Genomic DNA, 18,040 nt, shown 5'->3' with positions numbered 1-18,040 from the left:
CACCAATTGAAAGAAGAGATCCAAGAGCTAATCAACCGAGGCTTCCTAAGGAGTTATGTGGCTAAGGAAAAGGATTCTCGAAGAAGGAAGGATCAACAGTCGCGGACGCGAAGTCCCCCTAGGAAGGACTGGATGGACAATCAAGATCATACTCAATACTCGCCTCAAAGGGAGAGATTGCAGCGGGCGGAAGGCTATCACCCTTAGCCTCCAGTATTTTATACACTCGCTGTAGGGGAAGTACCAAACGTGAAGGGAGAAAAAGGTGTTAGCAGTCGAGCCGGTGGGCTAAAAAGGTCGAGATGCGGTGAGCCGATCTCTTTTTCAGATAGCGACCTCCCGAGTTACTCAAATCAAAATGACTCGCTGGTAATAATAGCCGAGCTCGAAAAGTGGGAGCTTCGGCAGATCCTCGTGGATCCAGGAAGTTCTTCGAAAATCTTGTATAGACAAGCCTTCTTGGGCTTGGGGTACGAAATGGCACAGCTGAAGCCAACAAGGGTTCTTTTGGTGGGATTCGATGGGGAAGCCGTATATTCAAAAGGGATCATTCAACTTCCGCTAACTGTGGGAAAAGGCTCCCGAACTTCTCGAGTCATGTTGGATATCCTGGTAGCAGACGTACCTTCGGCCTATAACATGATCCTCGGGAGGTCGAGCCTTAATGCCCTTCGGGCTATTCCCAGCACGTACCATATGATGATGAAGTTTCCTACGGACAGCGGAGTAGGCAAAGTGCAAGGAGATTTGCGCTCAACTCGCGAATGTTATATACCCTCCATCGACATAGCAAAGGAGAAAGAAGCAGTGTCGCAAGGGGAAGCTTCGAGCCCCTGAGGGGATTTTCGAGGAAAAAATGGGGAAAATCCTCCAAATGAGGTCAGTTTTTTACTAGAAGAGCCAGAAGATCCGAAAATAGCAGAGCCAGTGGACAGATTGGAGGAAGTACCTTTGAAGGAAGATTGCCCAGATTGATGTATAAGGGTGAGTGCGAAGTTAAAGGACCCGTTAAGGGGTCTGATATTGGCACTCCTTAGGCTGTACGCAGACATTTTCACATGGACTGCTCAGGATATGCCGGGAGTAGATCCAGAAGTTATGACTCACAAATTGGGAATACGACCAGGATTTCGACCTACTAAACAGAAAAAGCGGAGCTTCGCCTTTGATAGAGCTTGGGCAATTGAGGAGGAGGTTGCAAAGTTAACGGAGGCATAATATATTCAGGAAGTTGATTATCCGGAATAGTTAGCGAATGTCGTGTTGGTCCCAAAAGGAAAGAGCAAGTGGAGGCTTTGCATTGATTTCACTGATCTTAATAAAGCCTGCCCAAAGGATAGCTACCCTCTCCCGAGGATTGATGCCCTGATTGATGGGACTGCTGGCTGTTTGCTTATGAGTTTTCTGGATGCCTTTCAGGGATATCACCAGATTCCATTACACCCGGAAGATCAGGAGAAAACAACATTTATTACCAACAAGGCAACTTACTGTTATACGGTGATGCCTTTTGGTTTGAAGAATGCAGGAGCCACTTACCAGCGTTTGGTGAATAAGCTTTTCTAGCACCAGCTTGGGAGAAATATGGAGACATATGTGGACGACATGCTGGTGAAAAGCCTAGTAGCAGAGCAACACTCGGAAGATTTGGAGGAATGCTTTAAAACCCTTCGTAAGTTCCACGTAAAACTTAATCCTATCAAATGTGCTTTTGGAGTCTCTGCAGGAAAGTTTTTGGGTTACATAGTGCATAACTGAGGGATTGAAGTAAACCCAGTGAAGGTCAAAGCCATCATGGATATGCCAGCTTCGAGGAATGTCAAAGAAGTACAAAGCCTTACGGGCAGAATGACAGCCCTGGGGAGATTCCTCTCTCGTTTGGCAGAAAAGGGCCTTCCCTTCTATAAGGTCCTATCAAAGGCAAACAACTTTGCATGGAACGCGGACTGTCAGGAAGCTTTCGAGAAGCTGAAGGAGCACCTGGCCACACCTCCGATTCTCACGAAGTCGCAGCCAGGAGAACCACTGTACATCTATTTGGCAATAGCAGAGGAGGCTGTAAGCTCAGTCCTAGTTCGTGAAGAAGATAAGAGGCAGAGGCCCGTCTACTACGCTAGTAAGTGGCTAACAGGGGCGGAGGTTCGGTATCCTCCCATAGAGAAGTTAGCTTTAGCCTTGATAATATCGGCAAGCTTCGGCCCTATTTTCAGGCTCATGCGATTGTTGTGCTCACTAACCAACCTTTAAGACAGGTTCTTAGCAAACCTCAGCTCTCCGGAAGAATGTTAAAATGGGCAATGAAGCTTACAGCTTTTGATATCGAATATAAGCCTCGTCTCGCTATCAAGGCTCAGGTGTTGGCAGATTTTATTACAGAAGGAATAGGGTCTTCAGAAGCCCCGGAGGAGGATCACAGGCCCTGGATATTGGTTGTAGATGGGAGCTCCACCTCTGGGGGCGGTGGAGCAGGTTTGTTGATTAAAAGCCCCGATGGACAAGCATGACCTTATGCTTTGCATTTTGAGTTCCAAGCATCTAATAATGAGGCGGAATATGAGGCCCTACTGGCAGGTTTGAGATTAACCAAACAGTTGGGAGCCCGTTGAGTCGAGGTGAGTTCAGACTCTAATTTGGTGGTGCAGCAAATGAATGGGGAATATGAGGCTCAGGAAACCCACATGGCCAGGTACCTAACCTTAGCCAAAGAATTAATTGTGCTATTCCAACATGTGAAGGTGGAATATGTTCCCTGGGCCATGAATACAGAGGCGGATCTTTTGTCTCGAATTGCCTCTTCCTCTTTTCTGTCAAGCTCTCAGGAAATTCGAATTGAGTCCTTACCACAGAAAAGTATCGAAAAAGTCAACGATCAATTATGTGTAGATGACGAGCCTAGCTGGATAGACCCTTTACTATTATACTTAAAAGAGGAAAAGCTTCCCGAGGATGATTCTGAAGCTCGAGAAGTTAGAAGGAAGTCCCGAAGCTTCGTATTGGTTAATGGGGAACTTTACAGAAGATCATTTTCACAGCCATTGCTCAAATGCATCAGGCCCCGCGAAGTAAACTATATCTTGAGGGAGATTCATGAAGGTATATGTGGAAGTCATATTGGAGCTCGAACCCTTAGCCAGAAAGCTCTTCGGCAGGGATACTATTGGCCGACAATGGTAAAAGACTCAGAACAGCTGGTCAAGACCTATGACAAGTTCCAGCGAACCTCCAACCTAGTACATGTGTCAGCAGTCACCCTAACTCATCTGGACGCACCCTGCCCATTTTCTCAATTGGGTATTGATATCTTGGGGCCTTTTCCCCCAGCTGCGGGGCAGATTAAGTATATCGTGGTCGTTATTGATTACTTTACAAAGTGGGTTGAGGCTGAAGTAGTGGCTTCCATCACCGCTCGGAGGATAAAATAATTTCTGTGGAAGAATGTGGTCTGTCGCTTTGGGATCCCTCGGGTACTGATATCTGATAATGGCACCCATTTTACAGACCTATCTGTCTAAGAATGGTGCCAAGAATTGGGAATAAGACAACAGTTCACCTCGGTGGCTCATCCATAGGCTAATGGGAAAATTGAAGTTGCAAACAGAACTTTGCTACATGGTCTAAAAGTGCGAGTGGAGAAGGAAGATGGCAGTTGGGTGGAAGAACTACCAAGCATCCTGTGGTCTTACCGAACTACAGTGAAGATATCCACGGGAGAAACCCCTTTTAGCTTATGTTACGGTTCGGAAGCACTAATCCCGATTGAAATAGGAGTACCTACGCTAAGAGTGGAGCTTTTTAGACCCAAATCCAATGAACAAAATCTGAAGGATAACTTAGACCTCCTTGATGAACTTCGCGATCAGGTAAAGATTCGACAAGCTGCTTACAATCAACGTATAGAAAGATACTACAACCGAAGAGTAAAGGCATGAAGTTTTCTCCCTAGTGACTGGATATTAAGACGAGCGGATGTTCAAGGAGCCCGAGAAGCGAATAAGCTAACACCAAATTGGGAGGGTCCTTTCAAGGTAATGGAAGTTCTTCGCTCTGGTGCTTACAAACTCTAGACCCCCGAGGGCACACTAGTAAAAAACGCGTGGAACGTGCAAAATTTAAGAAAATTCTACCAGTAATGTTTTCTTTATTATTTTCATATGTTATTCTAGAATAAACTTATTCTTTCTCCTATTAATAAAAATTCCTCGTCTCAAAGAACCCAAGAATGCGCCCTTGATTAAAGTGAGCCTAACTTCAAGAGGGCCTCGAACCCTCGACAAAAACAAAGGGATCAGATGTGATCCTCGGGGGGCCCAAATCCTCGACAAAGATAAAGGGATCAAATGTGATCCTCGGGGGGCCCGAACCCTCGACAAAGATAAAGGGATCAGATGTGATCCTCGAAGGGCTCAAACCCTCGACAAAGACAAAGGGATCAGACATGATCCTTGGGGGGCCTGGACACTTAAAGCAAGCAAAAAGCAAAGTGCAAATTCAAGTTTCTACGATAGACAAAATAAACAAATTCGACAGAAATGAATGATCAAGCCTGATCCCTAAGAGTTTTCTTTTTTTTGATGAAAAGCAAAGGAAGACAATGAAAGGAAGCCAACAACCAAAGAAAAATTCCAAAACTCAGACGAAAAGCTAAAATTTTATTATGACAATAAGTCTTGAAAACAAAGGTATCTACTCTAAAAAGGATAAAGCAGCAGTAACATCAAAGGGGATGGAGCTCACATCTAGGTTCTGGAAACGCTCCTTCCCAAGCTTCTTCATGTGCTCGAACCAGCCTCGAAAGACTTCTTCTAGTTCCGCGGCATAAGCTTATGAGCTTCAAAAATCCTCGCGGCCATTCTGGAAAGCTACTTGGGCATCCTTGAGCGCGGATCGAAGTTGGGCATGAGCAGTGTGAAGGTCTTCTCTACACCGAGAATAGGACTCCAACGCCTCGACTTGCCCTTTCTTGGCCTCCTTCATCTTTAAGGTGAGCCTCCTTATATTTTCTTGGAGTAGGTCGTTGGCTACCTTCACTACATCCAGTTCCTCCCCGAGCCCGAAGTTAGCTTGGTTTGTTGGTCCCTTGACACACACAATGGCCACTCAAGAGGGGGGGAATTGAGTGATTAAAACTTATTGAATCGATTCTTTCCTTTTTAAAACTCTTGAGATTTACTTTTACACAAAATACACTTGTTATAAATATATATGTTGTTTGGAGATGATAGCAATATAAATACACAAACAACCACAATATAAACACAAGATATATAGTGGTTCGGTGTATCCAACACCTACTCCACTCTCTCATGGTCAAACCGACACTTGAGGTTCCACTAAAACCACCGCTAGGTTTCCATACAAGAACACCTAGCAAACTTGTACACCCCAAGGTTTCCCCTTAGCTCACCCCGGAAACTAATACAACACAATAATACACCTAGATTACTTGGGCTCTAGGATGCCAATCACAATCCACAATCTAATACAAATAAATCAATCCTATGTCCAACACACTTGGACTACAATGGATATCAATACAAGAACAATATACAGGGCAAAATGAAATTATACAAGTTACCAATAAGAAGAAAACTTCTTCTTTACCTTGAGGCTCCAATGGATAGATCTTTGAAGCTCCTTGGGCCTTGGATTGCTTTGATTGAGTGCTTGAGAGCTTGGGTGTGCTTTAGGAAGATAGGAAATGGTAGAGCATTAGCCTTCTCCAGATTTCTCCTCTTGATATTTATAATGGGGCTCCCAAAATGACCTGCAACGGCTCCAAAAATCCAACCGTTGGAGTCTGGCAGTCGACTGCTCTAACTGACAGTCAACTCTGCGACACCCACAGTCGACTCTCGCTGCCGACAGTCGACTCTCATTGGCTTACAGTCGACTCGACAGTCGACTGGCCAAAACCCACTCTCGGCTACCTCGACTCTACATAAACAAGGCTCGGTTATATCGACTAATGCACATCCACAGTCGACTGTCCCTCACCGGGAGTCAACTCTCAGTCTAGATTTTCTTTTATTTATATTTTACCTTCCATTTACTTTAATACATAAATGTAAATAACAAAGTATCCCCCATTTGGATTCAATAAAAATATCTAAAAAATCAAAATCCAAATAGATAAGAAAGTAGATTTTGGGTTTTAGAACAAATTCTGATTTTGACAAATTTAGCACTTCCAAAAACATACTTTCCATTACTTGAAAAATTCACTAAAAATCATTTTCACAATAATGAATACTAGCTATGAAAATACCGGGAGTTAGTTTTCCAAAAGGAAAACATTTTCTTATATGTTCCCTTATAGTGTGCTAATATTCTACTTAGAATCAAATAGCATTTCTTGGTTCGTTTTGATACACAAAATACTATAATACTTAACAAATATCAAAAATCCATTAGGGGTTTTAACTATACTAAAAATAGTTTTACTAAAATTATGTTTTGTTAAACATCAAAATACACAATAGGTTGATTGGAGCAACTTGGCTCAACAATCTCCCCCTTTTTGATGATGACAAAAACATTATAATTTTATGAAAACATTTTTGCAAAATAGCTCCCCCTATGTTTTGTACTAATAGATACCAATAAAACAAAAACCACAAAGATTGTTATTTTGAAAAACATGAACCAAGGTTTTACAATGAAAAGCCATTTGGAAGGACATTCCTCTCTCCCTTACAACTTACCTCCCCCTCAGACATACCTCCCCCTCACTACATACTTCTCACCATTTTTTGAAATCATCAAAAAGTGAAAAGAGTTAGTACAGAGAGAAATATAGGGAAAATAATAAAGCAATAAAGCATAAGGGATCAAAGCATGCAGAGTATAACAAATAAGTAGGAAATAGTAGCCAAGCAATCCAAACATATACACTAGCCAAGAGATAAATAAGATATCAATTAAAACAAGAGGCTAGAAAAAAAATTTGTATGCCTTTGATTTGAAACAAGAAAATGATACCAATTTAAAGTTGATACCAATTGAAGCATTAAGACCAAATGATTGAAATGATGCCAAATTCTTTTAAAATGATATAAGCATTTTGAGAATAATTTTTGGATGATGATACCAATTGTTGCATAAAAGAAATATGCTCTTGATACCATTTGTTGGAGAATAATGAAACAAAATGATATCAATTTATACCAATTGATAAAATAATGATGCACTAGGATACCAAAAGACTTTAAGCAACATATTTAGGCATACTTATATTTAAAACATGATGGGAGATGAAAATTTGATCAAATAAACTCATTTTCTCCTGGAGGCTTCAGGAGAGTCAACTTCCAAAAACGGACAGTCGACTGCCAAATGAAAGTCGACTGTGAAACCTACACAGTCGACTGCAACAATGCAGTCCTGAAAGAAACTTCCTCCTTTTGAAACATAGGCCAAAAACAATTAACATAACATATACCAATATATTCTACAAGGCCTAAAACACACATAGATGAAACATTTAAGCACATAGAACACACAACACATTCTTTCAAAAATAATTCTTTTAGAAAATAGGGACTAAAATGACCAAAACCTCATTTTTCTTCCAAATGACCAATTTTTTCTTGCATTGAATGACTCCAAAGAAAATATATCTATCACAATAGGTCATGCAAGTTGGATCAACAATGGAAATGAGGGTTGTCATACAAGATCCCAAAAATTTCAAACATTTAAACACCATGGGATAAAGCCTAAGCTAGAGCATAAAGGATTTCATTAAGCCCAAATCTTTTATATGCCACAAGATGATTTTTCACATTTTAATGCATTTGGCAAACTTAGATTTTTAAGCCATATTAATTTTAGAATTTAGGAATGAGGTGATCACCCAAAAAACCAAACCTCTCCTATTCTCATTTATTCCATAGGCTTTCCATCCTATTTTTGAGAGTGAGGTCTAAACCATAGAACTCCTCACCTCTCTTGTGCCATGAGTCTCCACTAAAATAAATATAACATGTTTCCCATGTGGATCTCATGAACATTGGCACACATAAGGCTAAGTCTTAGCCTTGGGCACCCATCTAAACATGGGACCTTTGGCTTTTGGCTCTTGAATGCCCTTTGCCTTTGTGTTGGACCCTTTAAGAGGATCCAAGGCTCTCATTTGTTGAACTACCCCTTTTGGCACCCAAATTTTAATTTCATTTCTCTTAGGGGGTTGGGGAGTCCATCTATATGGTTTCCAAGATTTCTTTTGATATTTTGGCTTTGGTTTTGGGGGATTAGAATTCTTTTTCACAATTAAGCTTGCCAAAGACTTCTCTATTGCACCCTTTTCTAAAGTGAGCTTGGAGTTTTGAGCTTTTAAGACCAATATTTCTTTCTCCAAGATGGGGAATTTTTCAAACATTTTATCATCCATTTTTGCTTCATTTTTCTTTTTAAGCTTTTCTTCTAAAGACTCATTTTCTTCTTTGAACTCTATAATCTTTTCTTTTAAGATTTCTATTTCATTTTTCAAAGACTCATTCTCTTCTTCAAGATCTTCTTTTTCCTTAGCAAAATATTTCTTTGCATTCTTAAATTCCTTCTTAAGAGACTTAAATTTAGCAAATAATTCTTTAAATGCCTTTTGGAGTTCATCAACTCCTACATTTTCCCCTTCTACATCCTCAAAGGCCATGAAACACACTTGTGCCTCTTCTTTTTCGGATTGGGAAGATTCACTTGCATCCTATGCATTGAAAGCATGCCTTTTTGGATATTTTGAATGTTTCTTCTTCTTCTTATATTTCTTTTCTTTCTCTTCTTTTGGACACTCATTTTTATAATGCCCAACTTCTTGACAATTGTAGCAAATAGGAAGCGATTTCTTGCTATCCTTTCCTTGCTTTTTCATTAAGCTCTTTAAAGTCTTTTCTAGGAGAATTAGATCTTCATCATTTTCACTAGAAGACTCACTTTCACTACTAGTTGAAAATTTAGTTTTTAAAGCTATATTCTTTATCTTCTTTATGGGTTCTTTCATTTGATTAAGAACTAACTCATGGGTTAAAAGATTCCCAATGAGCTCTTCCATTTTCAAGACTCCAAGATCTTTGGCTTGAGTGATAGCGGTAACCATAGGCTGCCAATCTATGCTAAGGGACCTAAGTATTTTCTTTACTTGATCACTTTCGGGGATAACCTTGCCAAGCATCTTTAGAGAGTTAACCAATTTTTGAAATCTAGCATTCATATAACTAATGGTCTCATTGGCTAACAATTTGAACCCTTCATATTGGGACATCAAAAGATTTATTCTAGTATCCTTAACTTGATCGGTCCCTTCATACATAACTTCTAATTTTTTCCATATTTCATGAGATGTGGAGCATGAAGAGATTTGTTCATACTCACTAGGAAATATAGAACAAAACAATATATATTTGACCCTATGGTACATTTCAAGATTATTTATATCTTCTTCACTCCAATCTTTTTCTTCTTCCTCAGATAATGTAAAACCATCCCTAACAAGTTTCCATAATAGATAACTAATTGAAAAGATATAGGATTCCATCCTCATTTTCCAATAGCTATAATTGGTTCCATCAAAGAATAGGGGACGGGAGGGAGAAGTTCCCTCAACAATACCATTAGATACATATAAGGCCATTTTAAGATCTTATCATAAGATTTGAGATTGATGATCACAAATATTGTAGAACCCACTCTGATACCAATTGTTGGTCCCTTGACACACACAATGGCCACTCAAAAGGGGGGAATTGAGTGAATAAAACTTATTGAATCGATTCTTTCCTTTTTAAAACTCTTGAGATTTACTTTTACACAAAATACACTTGTTATAAATATATATGTTGTTTGGAGATGATAGCAATATAAATACACAAACAACCACAATATAAACACAAGATATATAGTGGTTCGGTGTATCCAACACCTACTCCACTCTCTCATGGTCAAATCGACACTTGAGGTTCCACTAAAACCACCTCTAGGTTTCCACACAAGAACACCTAGCAAACTTGTACACCCCGAGGTTTCCCCTTAGCTCACCCCGGAAACTAATACAACACAATAATACACCTAGATTACTTGGGCTCTAGGATGCCACTCACAATCCACAATCTAATACAAATAAATCAATCCTATGTCCAACACACTTGGACTACAATGGATATCAATACAAGAACAATATACAGGGCAAAATGAAATTATACAAGTTACCAATAAGAAGAAAACTTCTTCTTTGCCTTGAGGCTCCAATGGATAGATCTTTGAAGCTCCTTAGGCCTTGGATTGCTTTGATTGAGTGCTTGAGAGCTTGGGTGTGCTTTAGGAAGATAGGAAATGGTAGAGCATTAGCCTTTTCTAGATTTCTCCTCTTGATATTTATAATGGGGCTCCCAAAATGACCTGCAACGGCTCCAAAAATCCGACCGTTAGAGTCTGGCAATCGATTGCTCTAACTGACAGTCGACTCCGTGATACCCACAGTCGACTCTCGTTGGCTTACAGTCGACTCGATAATCGACTGGCCAAAACCCACTCTCGGTTACCTCGAATCTGCATAAACAAGGCTCGGCTATATCGACTAATGCACATCCACAGTCGACTGCCATTAACTTACAGTCGACTGTCCCTCACCGGGAGTCGACTCTCAGTCCAGATTTTCTTTTATTTATATTTTATCTTCCATTTACTTTAATACAAAAATGTAAATAACAAAGTACCCCCCATTTGGATTTAATAAAAATATCTAAAAAATCAAAATCCAAATAAATAAGAAAGTAGATTTTGGGTTTTAGAACAAATTCCGATTTTGACAAATTTAGCACTTCCAAAAACATACTTTCCATTACTTGAAAAATTCACTAAAAATCATTTTCACAATAATGAATACTAGCTATGAAAATACCGGGAGTTAGTTTTCCAAAAGGAAAACATTTTCTTATATGTTCCCTTATAGTGTGCTAATATTCTACTTAGAATCAAATAGCATTTCTTGGTTCGTTTTGATACACAAAATACTATAATACTTAACAAATATCAAAAATCCATTAGGGGTTTTAACTATACCAAAAATAGTTTTACTAAAATTATGTTTTGTTAAATATCAAAATACACAATAGGTTGATTGGAGCAACTTGGCTCAACATGGTTAGCCTCGAGCATATTTCTCTAGACTAACTCCAGATCCTCGCACACCTAAGCTTCGACTTCACTGGTGAGCCTTGCATCTTCTTACGCCAGCTCGACAGATTTAGTCAAAATGTGAACGCGGTGTTCGAGACTTGACAGCTAAGAAGAAAGGGACTCAAACCCTCGAAGCCTCTCGACCTTGGACTCCAAGAAGGTAATTTGGGCGCGGAGTTCGGATTCCCGCTGGGAGATTGAATCTTGGAAGCCCGTAAGGTTCTGAGAAGCAGAAACAAGGTAAAGATTAAGACCTATTGGCATAAAAGAATTCAAATGGAAAAGATAATGTGGTCATACCAGCAAAATCTCAGCGCAGTTATCCGGTTCGCTTGAAGTTAGTGGAGTGCTGGGGAAGGCCAAGGTCTTAATGGGGGTGTTGCTGGCTTCTGGGACTGAATGTTCGGGAATAGTAGTGGCAGGGGGAGAAACTTCTGCCCATCGGTGTTTCGTCTGGCATGCTATTATCTCCTTCATTGATAGCACGCAAGCCCCTTCCAGCGAAACCTCCCTTGTTAATTCTGAGCGCCCTTCTAGTGCTAGTGGCTTTAATATCCGCTTGAAAACAGAAGGGATAGGCATGCTAGGAGGCATCGAGAGAGGCTTCGTACTTGCAAGAGGTCGACTGCCTTGGGCCTGCGCCCTGACTGTCTCCAGGGCCTGAGAGATGGTCTCAGTATCCTCGCTGAAGGGGCTCTGTGTTAGTGTAGGTGCTCTAGACCCAATCAGATTGGGCATGTTGTACACTGACAATTGTAATCATGTTTATTATTTGAATGAGGAGTTGTTCAAATTCACAAGAAGTCATTCTATTAGTTTCTTGTTATTATTGTAATAACCAAATGAAACTAGATAGAAGTCCATATGATGTATACTGTGATTAATCTATAAAGATGTGAGATGATGCATCACAGTTTCTAGACATCATTAAACGTCCCAAATCGTAGCAATGTCAAGAATGGACATTGATAATTGCGGTAAGACTTGTATGTGCTATGTTTTTGCTATGTGATAGCAATGGGGGTCTCACACCCATAGGCATGGGGATGCCTAGATAAGTACATAGGTGACCAATGTTGGAGAACGTGTCACTGGACATGACTCGCCATGAGAATCCATTTTGGTTATATGTTGATGGAATTCTTATACGAGATGGGTGTAACTAATCCTTGGACCTGAGGTTGTCACGGTCATCTCATAAAAAGACCAATATGCTTTGACATCGTTTCGATGGGCCTATATAAAGGCTGCACGTGGGCGATCGTTGGGCATATCGTGAGGCTTATGGAGATGGGTGCATAACCAAGATGGGACTCGTCTATCCCTTGATAGAGGATGATGTATCTAAGGTGCCTTCGGTGGATATTCACTTTAAATCTATGGCCATGGTAAAAGAGATCAATAAGGAGTTATTGATTTACTTTCTATTAAGTGAAGATATCCAGAAGACTGAAGAAAACTCATGTGATCATTATCAAGCAACACATCGCCATACTTGAGATCACATAAGATACATTGACGAGAGGATCGAATTACACGGTAACCATGCTCGTGAAAGGTTATTTGCGGATTATGAATCCTTCTAAATAATTGGGTAGGCATGATGCCTTGCTAGAGGCCAATCTTGTCTTATGTGTTCATACCGACACATTGCCAACATATTCGGGAGCCTAATGAGTCATACGCAATAGGCACGGTCCCTGGCTTAAACCAGGAAAGCGGACGTATGGTTAAGTGGGACACTTCGGCAAGAAGTTGTGCCGTCGTAGGTTCTCACGGGAAAAGAACAAACAGACGTAATGACGTCGATATGACGAGGGGTCGTCATAAAGGAAAAGGTTTCCTAAAATAGCAATTGATTAAATTAGAAAGTAGTTTCTAACTTAATGATTAAATTAGAAAAGAAGTTTCTAATTTAATAATTTGGGCTTAATTTAATACTTGGGCTAAATAAAGTATTTGGGCCAAATATTAAATTAAATTAAATATTTGGGCTAAATTAGATTTGGGTCAAATATTAAATAATAAATATTATATTTGGGCTAAATTAGATTTGGGTCAAATATTAAATATTAGATATTTGGGCTTAAATTAGATTTGGGCCAAATATTTTATAAATGGATTTGAGCCACTTTAATCTCTAGTTGGACTAGGATTAATGGGCTAGCCCAATCCATGTCCATTAGGGTTTGGGAAATCCTAGGAGGTTGCCTCCCTATATATAGCCCTTTATGGGATGCCCAAATTAAGCCATTTTTATTTTGTTGGTTTTCAAGAGTTGAAAATCGATTTTTTTACCGTCCATACACAAGCCGCGCTAAGGAGAAGGAGCTAGCACTCCTATTCCGCTCTCCTTGCCAACGGACGCGTGCCACGTATCACGAGTTAGAGGCCAGACACTTGGACGGCTCGAATCCGCGAACGACTCGATAATCTAAAGGTTAGATTTATTTATTTGTTTGTGAATGATTTAATTTCGACGTTGATCCAATCGCCGGGATCGGGGTAAGTTCAAAATTTTGAACTACGATGTTTACCCCGTAGCGATCTTGCTTTACTTTCACTCTACGCAGAAGCAAAGGAGGTGGTAATGGATATGTTAATGGGAGCAGCTGATCCCAGGGAGGGATCCCTCAAGCACATTTCAGTGCCGCCTTGGGGAGCTTCTTGGAACGTTCGAGGATCCTCCTCTACTATTTTCCTTGGTCGAGATGAGCCCGAGGGTTTCCTGTTTCTAGTACTCTTCGGGGCAGACTCGAGCAGTGTTGAAGGTCTGCGGCTTGGAGAAGGCTTTGTAACCTTCTCGGAGTTCTTTCTGCTCTGGGATGAAGCCGAGGGGCCCTTGCTCAGAGGGAAGTCTAAGATCATCTCCTCGGTAATGGGAGTGTAGGCAATCTCCTAAAGATTTTCAACTTTGAAAATAATGACGAGGGTTAACGTCTGATAGGAGTGAGAAATGAAGAAGAAGGCAAAGGGAGAAAACTTACAATTTACACCGTCCAAGCCAGCTTCGATAAGAGATGGGTTAGTAAGTCATCCCTCTACCCAGTCCCGGCTGACCTTTATGAGATGGCAGACTTTTTCCTTGATGTTCTCGATGCTCAGATGTTTGTGCTTGGTGTCCAAAGTCCACCCATTGCTAATGAACCAAATTTCTTGGATAGGGCTGGCTGATCGAGGACGAACGAAGACGAAACGCTATTTCCGATCGTCTGAGTCTTTCAACCTGCCGGAATGCAAGAGGGTTGAGGCTTTGATCTCAAGTTTGGGGCGTTCTTTGGGGGCGAGGAGGCAGCCCTCCTTTATGATTCTGGGTGAGATCGAAAACCAACCACCAGGGTCGTGATTGGTGGTAAAAAAACAGTCAAAAAGCTCTCCCGTGGGTTCCACCCGAGCAGTACGGCAGATGACGATGAAGCCCATCAGATATCTCCACCCGAAAGGAGAAAGTTGAGCAGGGACGATGGTAAGATGTTGTAGAAGTGACATAACCCATCCCCGAGGAGGTAGCTGGAAGCCCTGATCAAAAGCGCATTTGTAAACACAAAGTCGACCCTCGACGGGATGGCACGCTCGGAGATGTGTGTTGAACTCGACCTCCCACTCGTCGGGAATCGCATATTTCTCCCGAAATTGCTGGCATTCGAACTCACTCATCCATTGGCAAGTAATGGAGGCGGCAGGGTGTTTTTCCCACTCCACGAGCTCGACGTCGGTAGAAGAAAAACATCCGGAACCAGTGATCGCCATTGTAGAGAGATTAATCAAGGAAAATGGAGAAGATGAGAACACCCAATAGTACGATAATAGATAGAAAGTGGAGAATAATTGGAAGAAAGAAGGAAAGAGTGGAAAATCCCTGTTTAAACCATAGGGACGGAAGGGCAAAGGGCGAATAATGATGAGCCTTAACTACCCAAGATTGGCGCGCCTCGAAAGACGAAAAGGTTTGGACAGCGCATTGGGAAGAGAGACTACCGTCGGAGCAAAATCGATATATGTGCCCTCCGGACACACGTGAGAGAAAGACGCATCAACTTTTCGGGCCTCGTAGATGCCGACCCTCGGGATAATAAGAGTTTGAGCTTCAGAGATTCCAGCACTCCTCGAGCCATTCGAGCCGAAGAGCTCAAGGAGTGAGGGGGCAAATGATGAGGGGAATACCCTCAGGTCCGTAATTGCACCCATATCCCGGGAAGGCATCCCATGGCAGTCATGCCATGTGTTCGCCAAAGAGGTACTTCGCCGATACTACCCTGCTTGGGTCTAGAAGAATGCATAGCAGATATGTATCATCACCACGCTAGCTGGCATGATGTATGGTAAGGAAGTCTTCGAGGTCTTAGGAATTGACCATTTCGTTGAAGGATGCGGAGGAAGAAAGCTATCCCGAAGTCGTCGGAGACAGCTACGATTATGGAGCCCTTATTGATAAGATTCCAAGAAAAGCGGGATAGAGATCCCGGAGATCTCTATCCGAAATATTCATCTTTACGCAAAGATAAAGGAAAGAAAGGAAAGGAAGGTAAGGGATCTTTTTTTTTTGAATCATCTTTTAATTACTGGGGTACAGGGAATTTTTCCTGGAATTTTTCCGTGAAGAGTTCTAACTTGATCGTCAGAGATACACCAGGGGAGCAAGTCTCCATCTCCATTACAGGTACATAGTAGAGGCAAGAGAAGGTGATCGGCTCACCGAATCATCAATATGAATCTTATCATGTTGATTCGATGTATCAGTATCCAGCAGTAATTTACCTAAAGAAAAGATTTAAATAGTTGCAGAATCCGGTACTCTTTAACCTTCTTTCAAGTGAATATTCTGTTTTGGTATTACATAACAAATTACATCCAACGTTATAAGCATGAAATTCTCTGAGATGCAATTCTCAAATTTTAGAATGGTTTAGACATCTTTATGGCTATCTTTAGAAGTCCAAAATCCTTTCGAAATAAGTAAATACCCATTTTAGCTACTGTCGTTGGCGATTATATACATGCGTTTATGTTGCTACATACGCATTCTAATAAAGTTTCATCACAATATTATGGGACGTGAGTGTGACAATCCATAATAATGTATTGGCTATTTTTTTTATTAATAAATTTTAAAATAATATTAACTAATCCCCTTCACTCCCTTCACCGACAACAAGCATAGCAACCTTTCTAATCATATTCATATAAAGAAGTATTGAGTTGGTACCAAAGCATGGTATATGACCGACCCAAAAGTAAACAATACTAAGGCTCCGCTATTGACACGTTCGCAATATGAACAACAAGAAACCACCGCCATTTAATGAAACAAAAACGTAAAATGACTTTTACGTGCAGGCAACGCTGTTTGTTTGATTTTGGATGATTAAGCTGACAATACATGTGTTATAGGAAAAAAAAAAGTTTATTTAAAATTTAAAAAAATTAAAAGTCATAAAGATTATTTTTTAAATTAAAAAAGTATAATTTTCTCATAATAAATAGCAAAAGTTTTAAATAAAGTGTAAATAGAATAACTCTTATACATTTAAAAATCTCTTCGAAAATTCTGTAAAAATGATAAATATTATCTATAATAATCTTAATCTTCATAAATTTGGAAATGCTAGATTTAATATAATTTTTAAGTTTTTAATATTTGAATTAAGTATCATAGTGTTTATATGTAAGACTTCCATGCATTATTAATTTTTTTTTATAAAGTCTAAATAATTTGGAGATAAGATTTTTAATGAAAAAATATTATTTTATTCAAGCGGCAATAAATATATTTAAAAATAGAATTATTATTTAAATATTTAATATTTTAAATAACGTATTATTATAGTATAATAAATATAAAAATTATAAATAAAAAATATTATTTAAACGGCATTTCCGATTTAAACAACCTTTTGTTAGAGTAGTCATCTTGAGACACTGTCGTTGACCGCTCGCTTGCAGAATTAAATAAAACCCACGAGGTGTATTTTAATATGAGAACCAATTAAGCTTTGACCATTCTTATTTGAAAGGCAGTTGCAGTTTAGTATTGTGAATCCATTTTTATTTTTTTAGAAAAATATAATTATTTTTCTATTTTTAATATTTAAATATTATTACTAATTATAGATGAATATATATATTTTTTTCAGATATACTAACTGATAAAAGTATTTAAATATTAAAAATAATTATATATTATATAAATATAAAATATATTTATTAAAGGAGCAATGATATTATGGTAGCATTGGCTGCGAATCATTGACAAATTGTCTTTCTCAGGGGATAATATAAAGGAAATAATTGAGGAAGCAAAATTCTTCATAATTTTTTAAATATAAAATTTTTATAATTAAATATATAAAAATATTATATTATTTATATCGAATAACAAAATATTTTTTATGGAAATCGAGAGAGGGGCCCACCCCCACTGCACAACCCCTATTGCACAAATTTGACTAAGAGTGCGTTTGATAGAGGTGAAAAATAAGGATGGAATTCTAATTCTCACCCCAATCTCAAGGAATTTTAATTCCTTGATTTCAAGGAAAATTTACATTTTTTGAACTAAGATTGAATTCAAATTCTATGAAATTGAAAAACTGTTTAATAGAATTTTTTAGAATTTAAATGAAATTTGAATTTTACCCTCATTTTTCATATCTATCAAACCCACCCTAAGTGTCATTTTCATTTTCTATTTAGGAATGATATCATGTGCATTCATGATTGTACTATAAAATGTAAATTAATGTCAAATAAGAGTGATTTTGGGTTAAAAATAATGTACAATAAGTCTATTATTTGGAAAATAAATAGTTATTATATTTTATTTTAACTATTATTTTGAAGACAATTGTTAATATAAATATATATAAAAAGA

The 18,040-nt window shown here is 39.2% G+C and overlaps 1 protein-coding gene across 1 annotated transcript; it reads left to right on the top strand.

Moving 5' to 3' along the window:
- The first annotated feature begins 477 nt into the window (after positions 1-477).
- Positions 478-837, top strand: LOC127808561 (uncharacterized). The gene has a single exon (XM_052347131.1). The coding sequence runs from the start codon at positions 478-480 to the stop codon at positions 835-837; it is 360 nt and encodes a 119-aa protein (XP_052203091.1).
- Positions 838-18,040: the final 17,203 nt, after the last annotated feature.

This window comes from Diospyros lotus, chromosome 8 (assembly GCF_014633365.1).
Source record: "Diospyros lotus cultivar Yz01 chromosome 8, ASM1463336v1, whole genome shotgun sequence".
Taxonomy (NCBI): Eukaryota; Viridiplantae; Streptophyta; class Magnoliopsida; order Ericales; family Ebenaceae; genus Diospyros; species Diospyros lotus.
The sequence above is the reverse complement of the archived record's forward strand: the minus strand, read 5'-3'. Positions and strand labels throughout refer to the sequence as shown.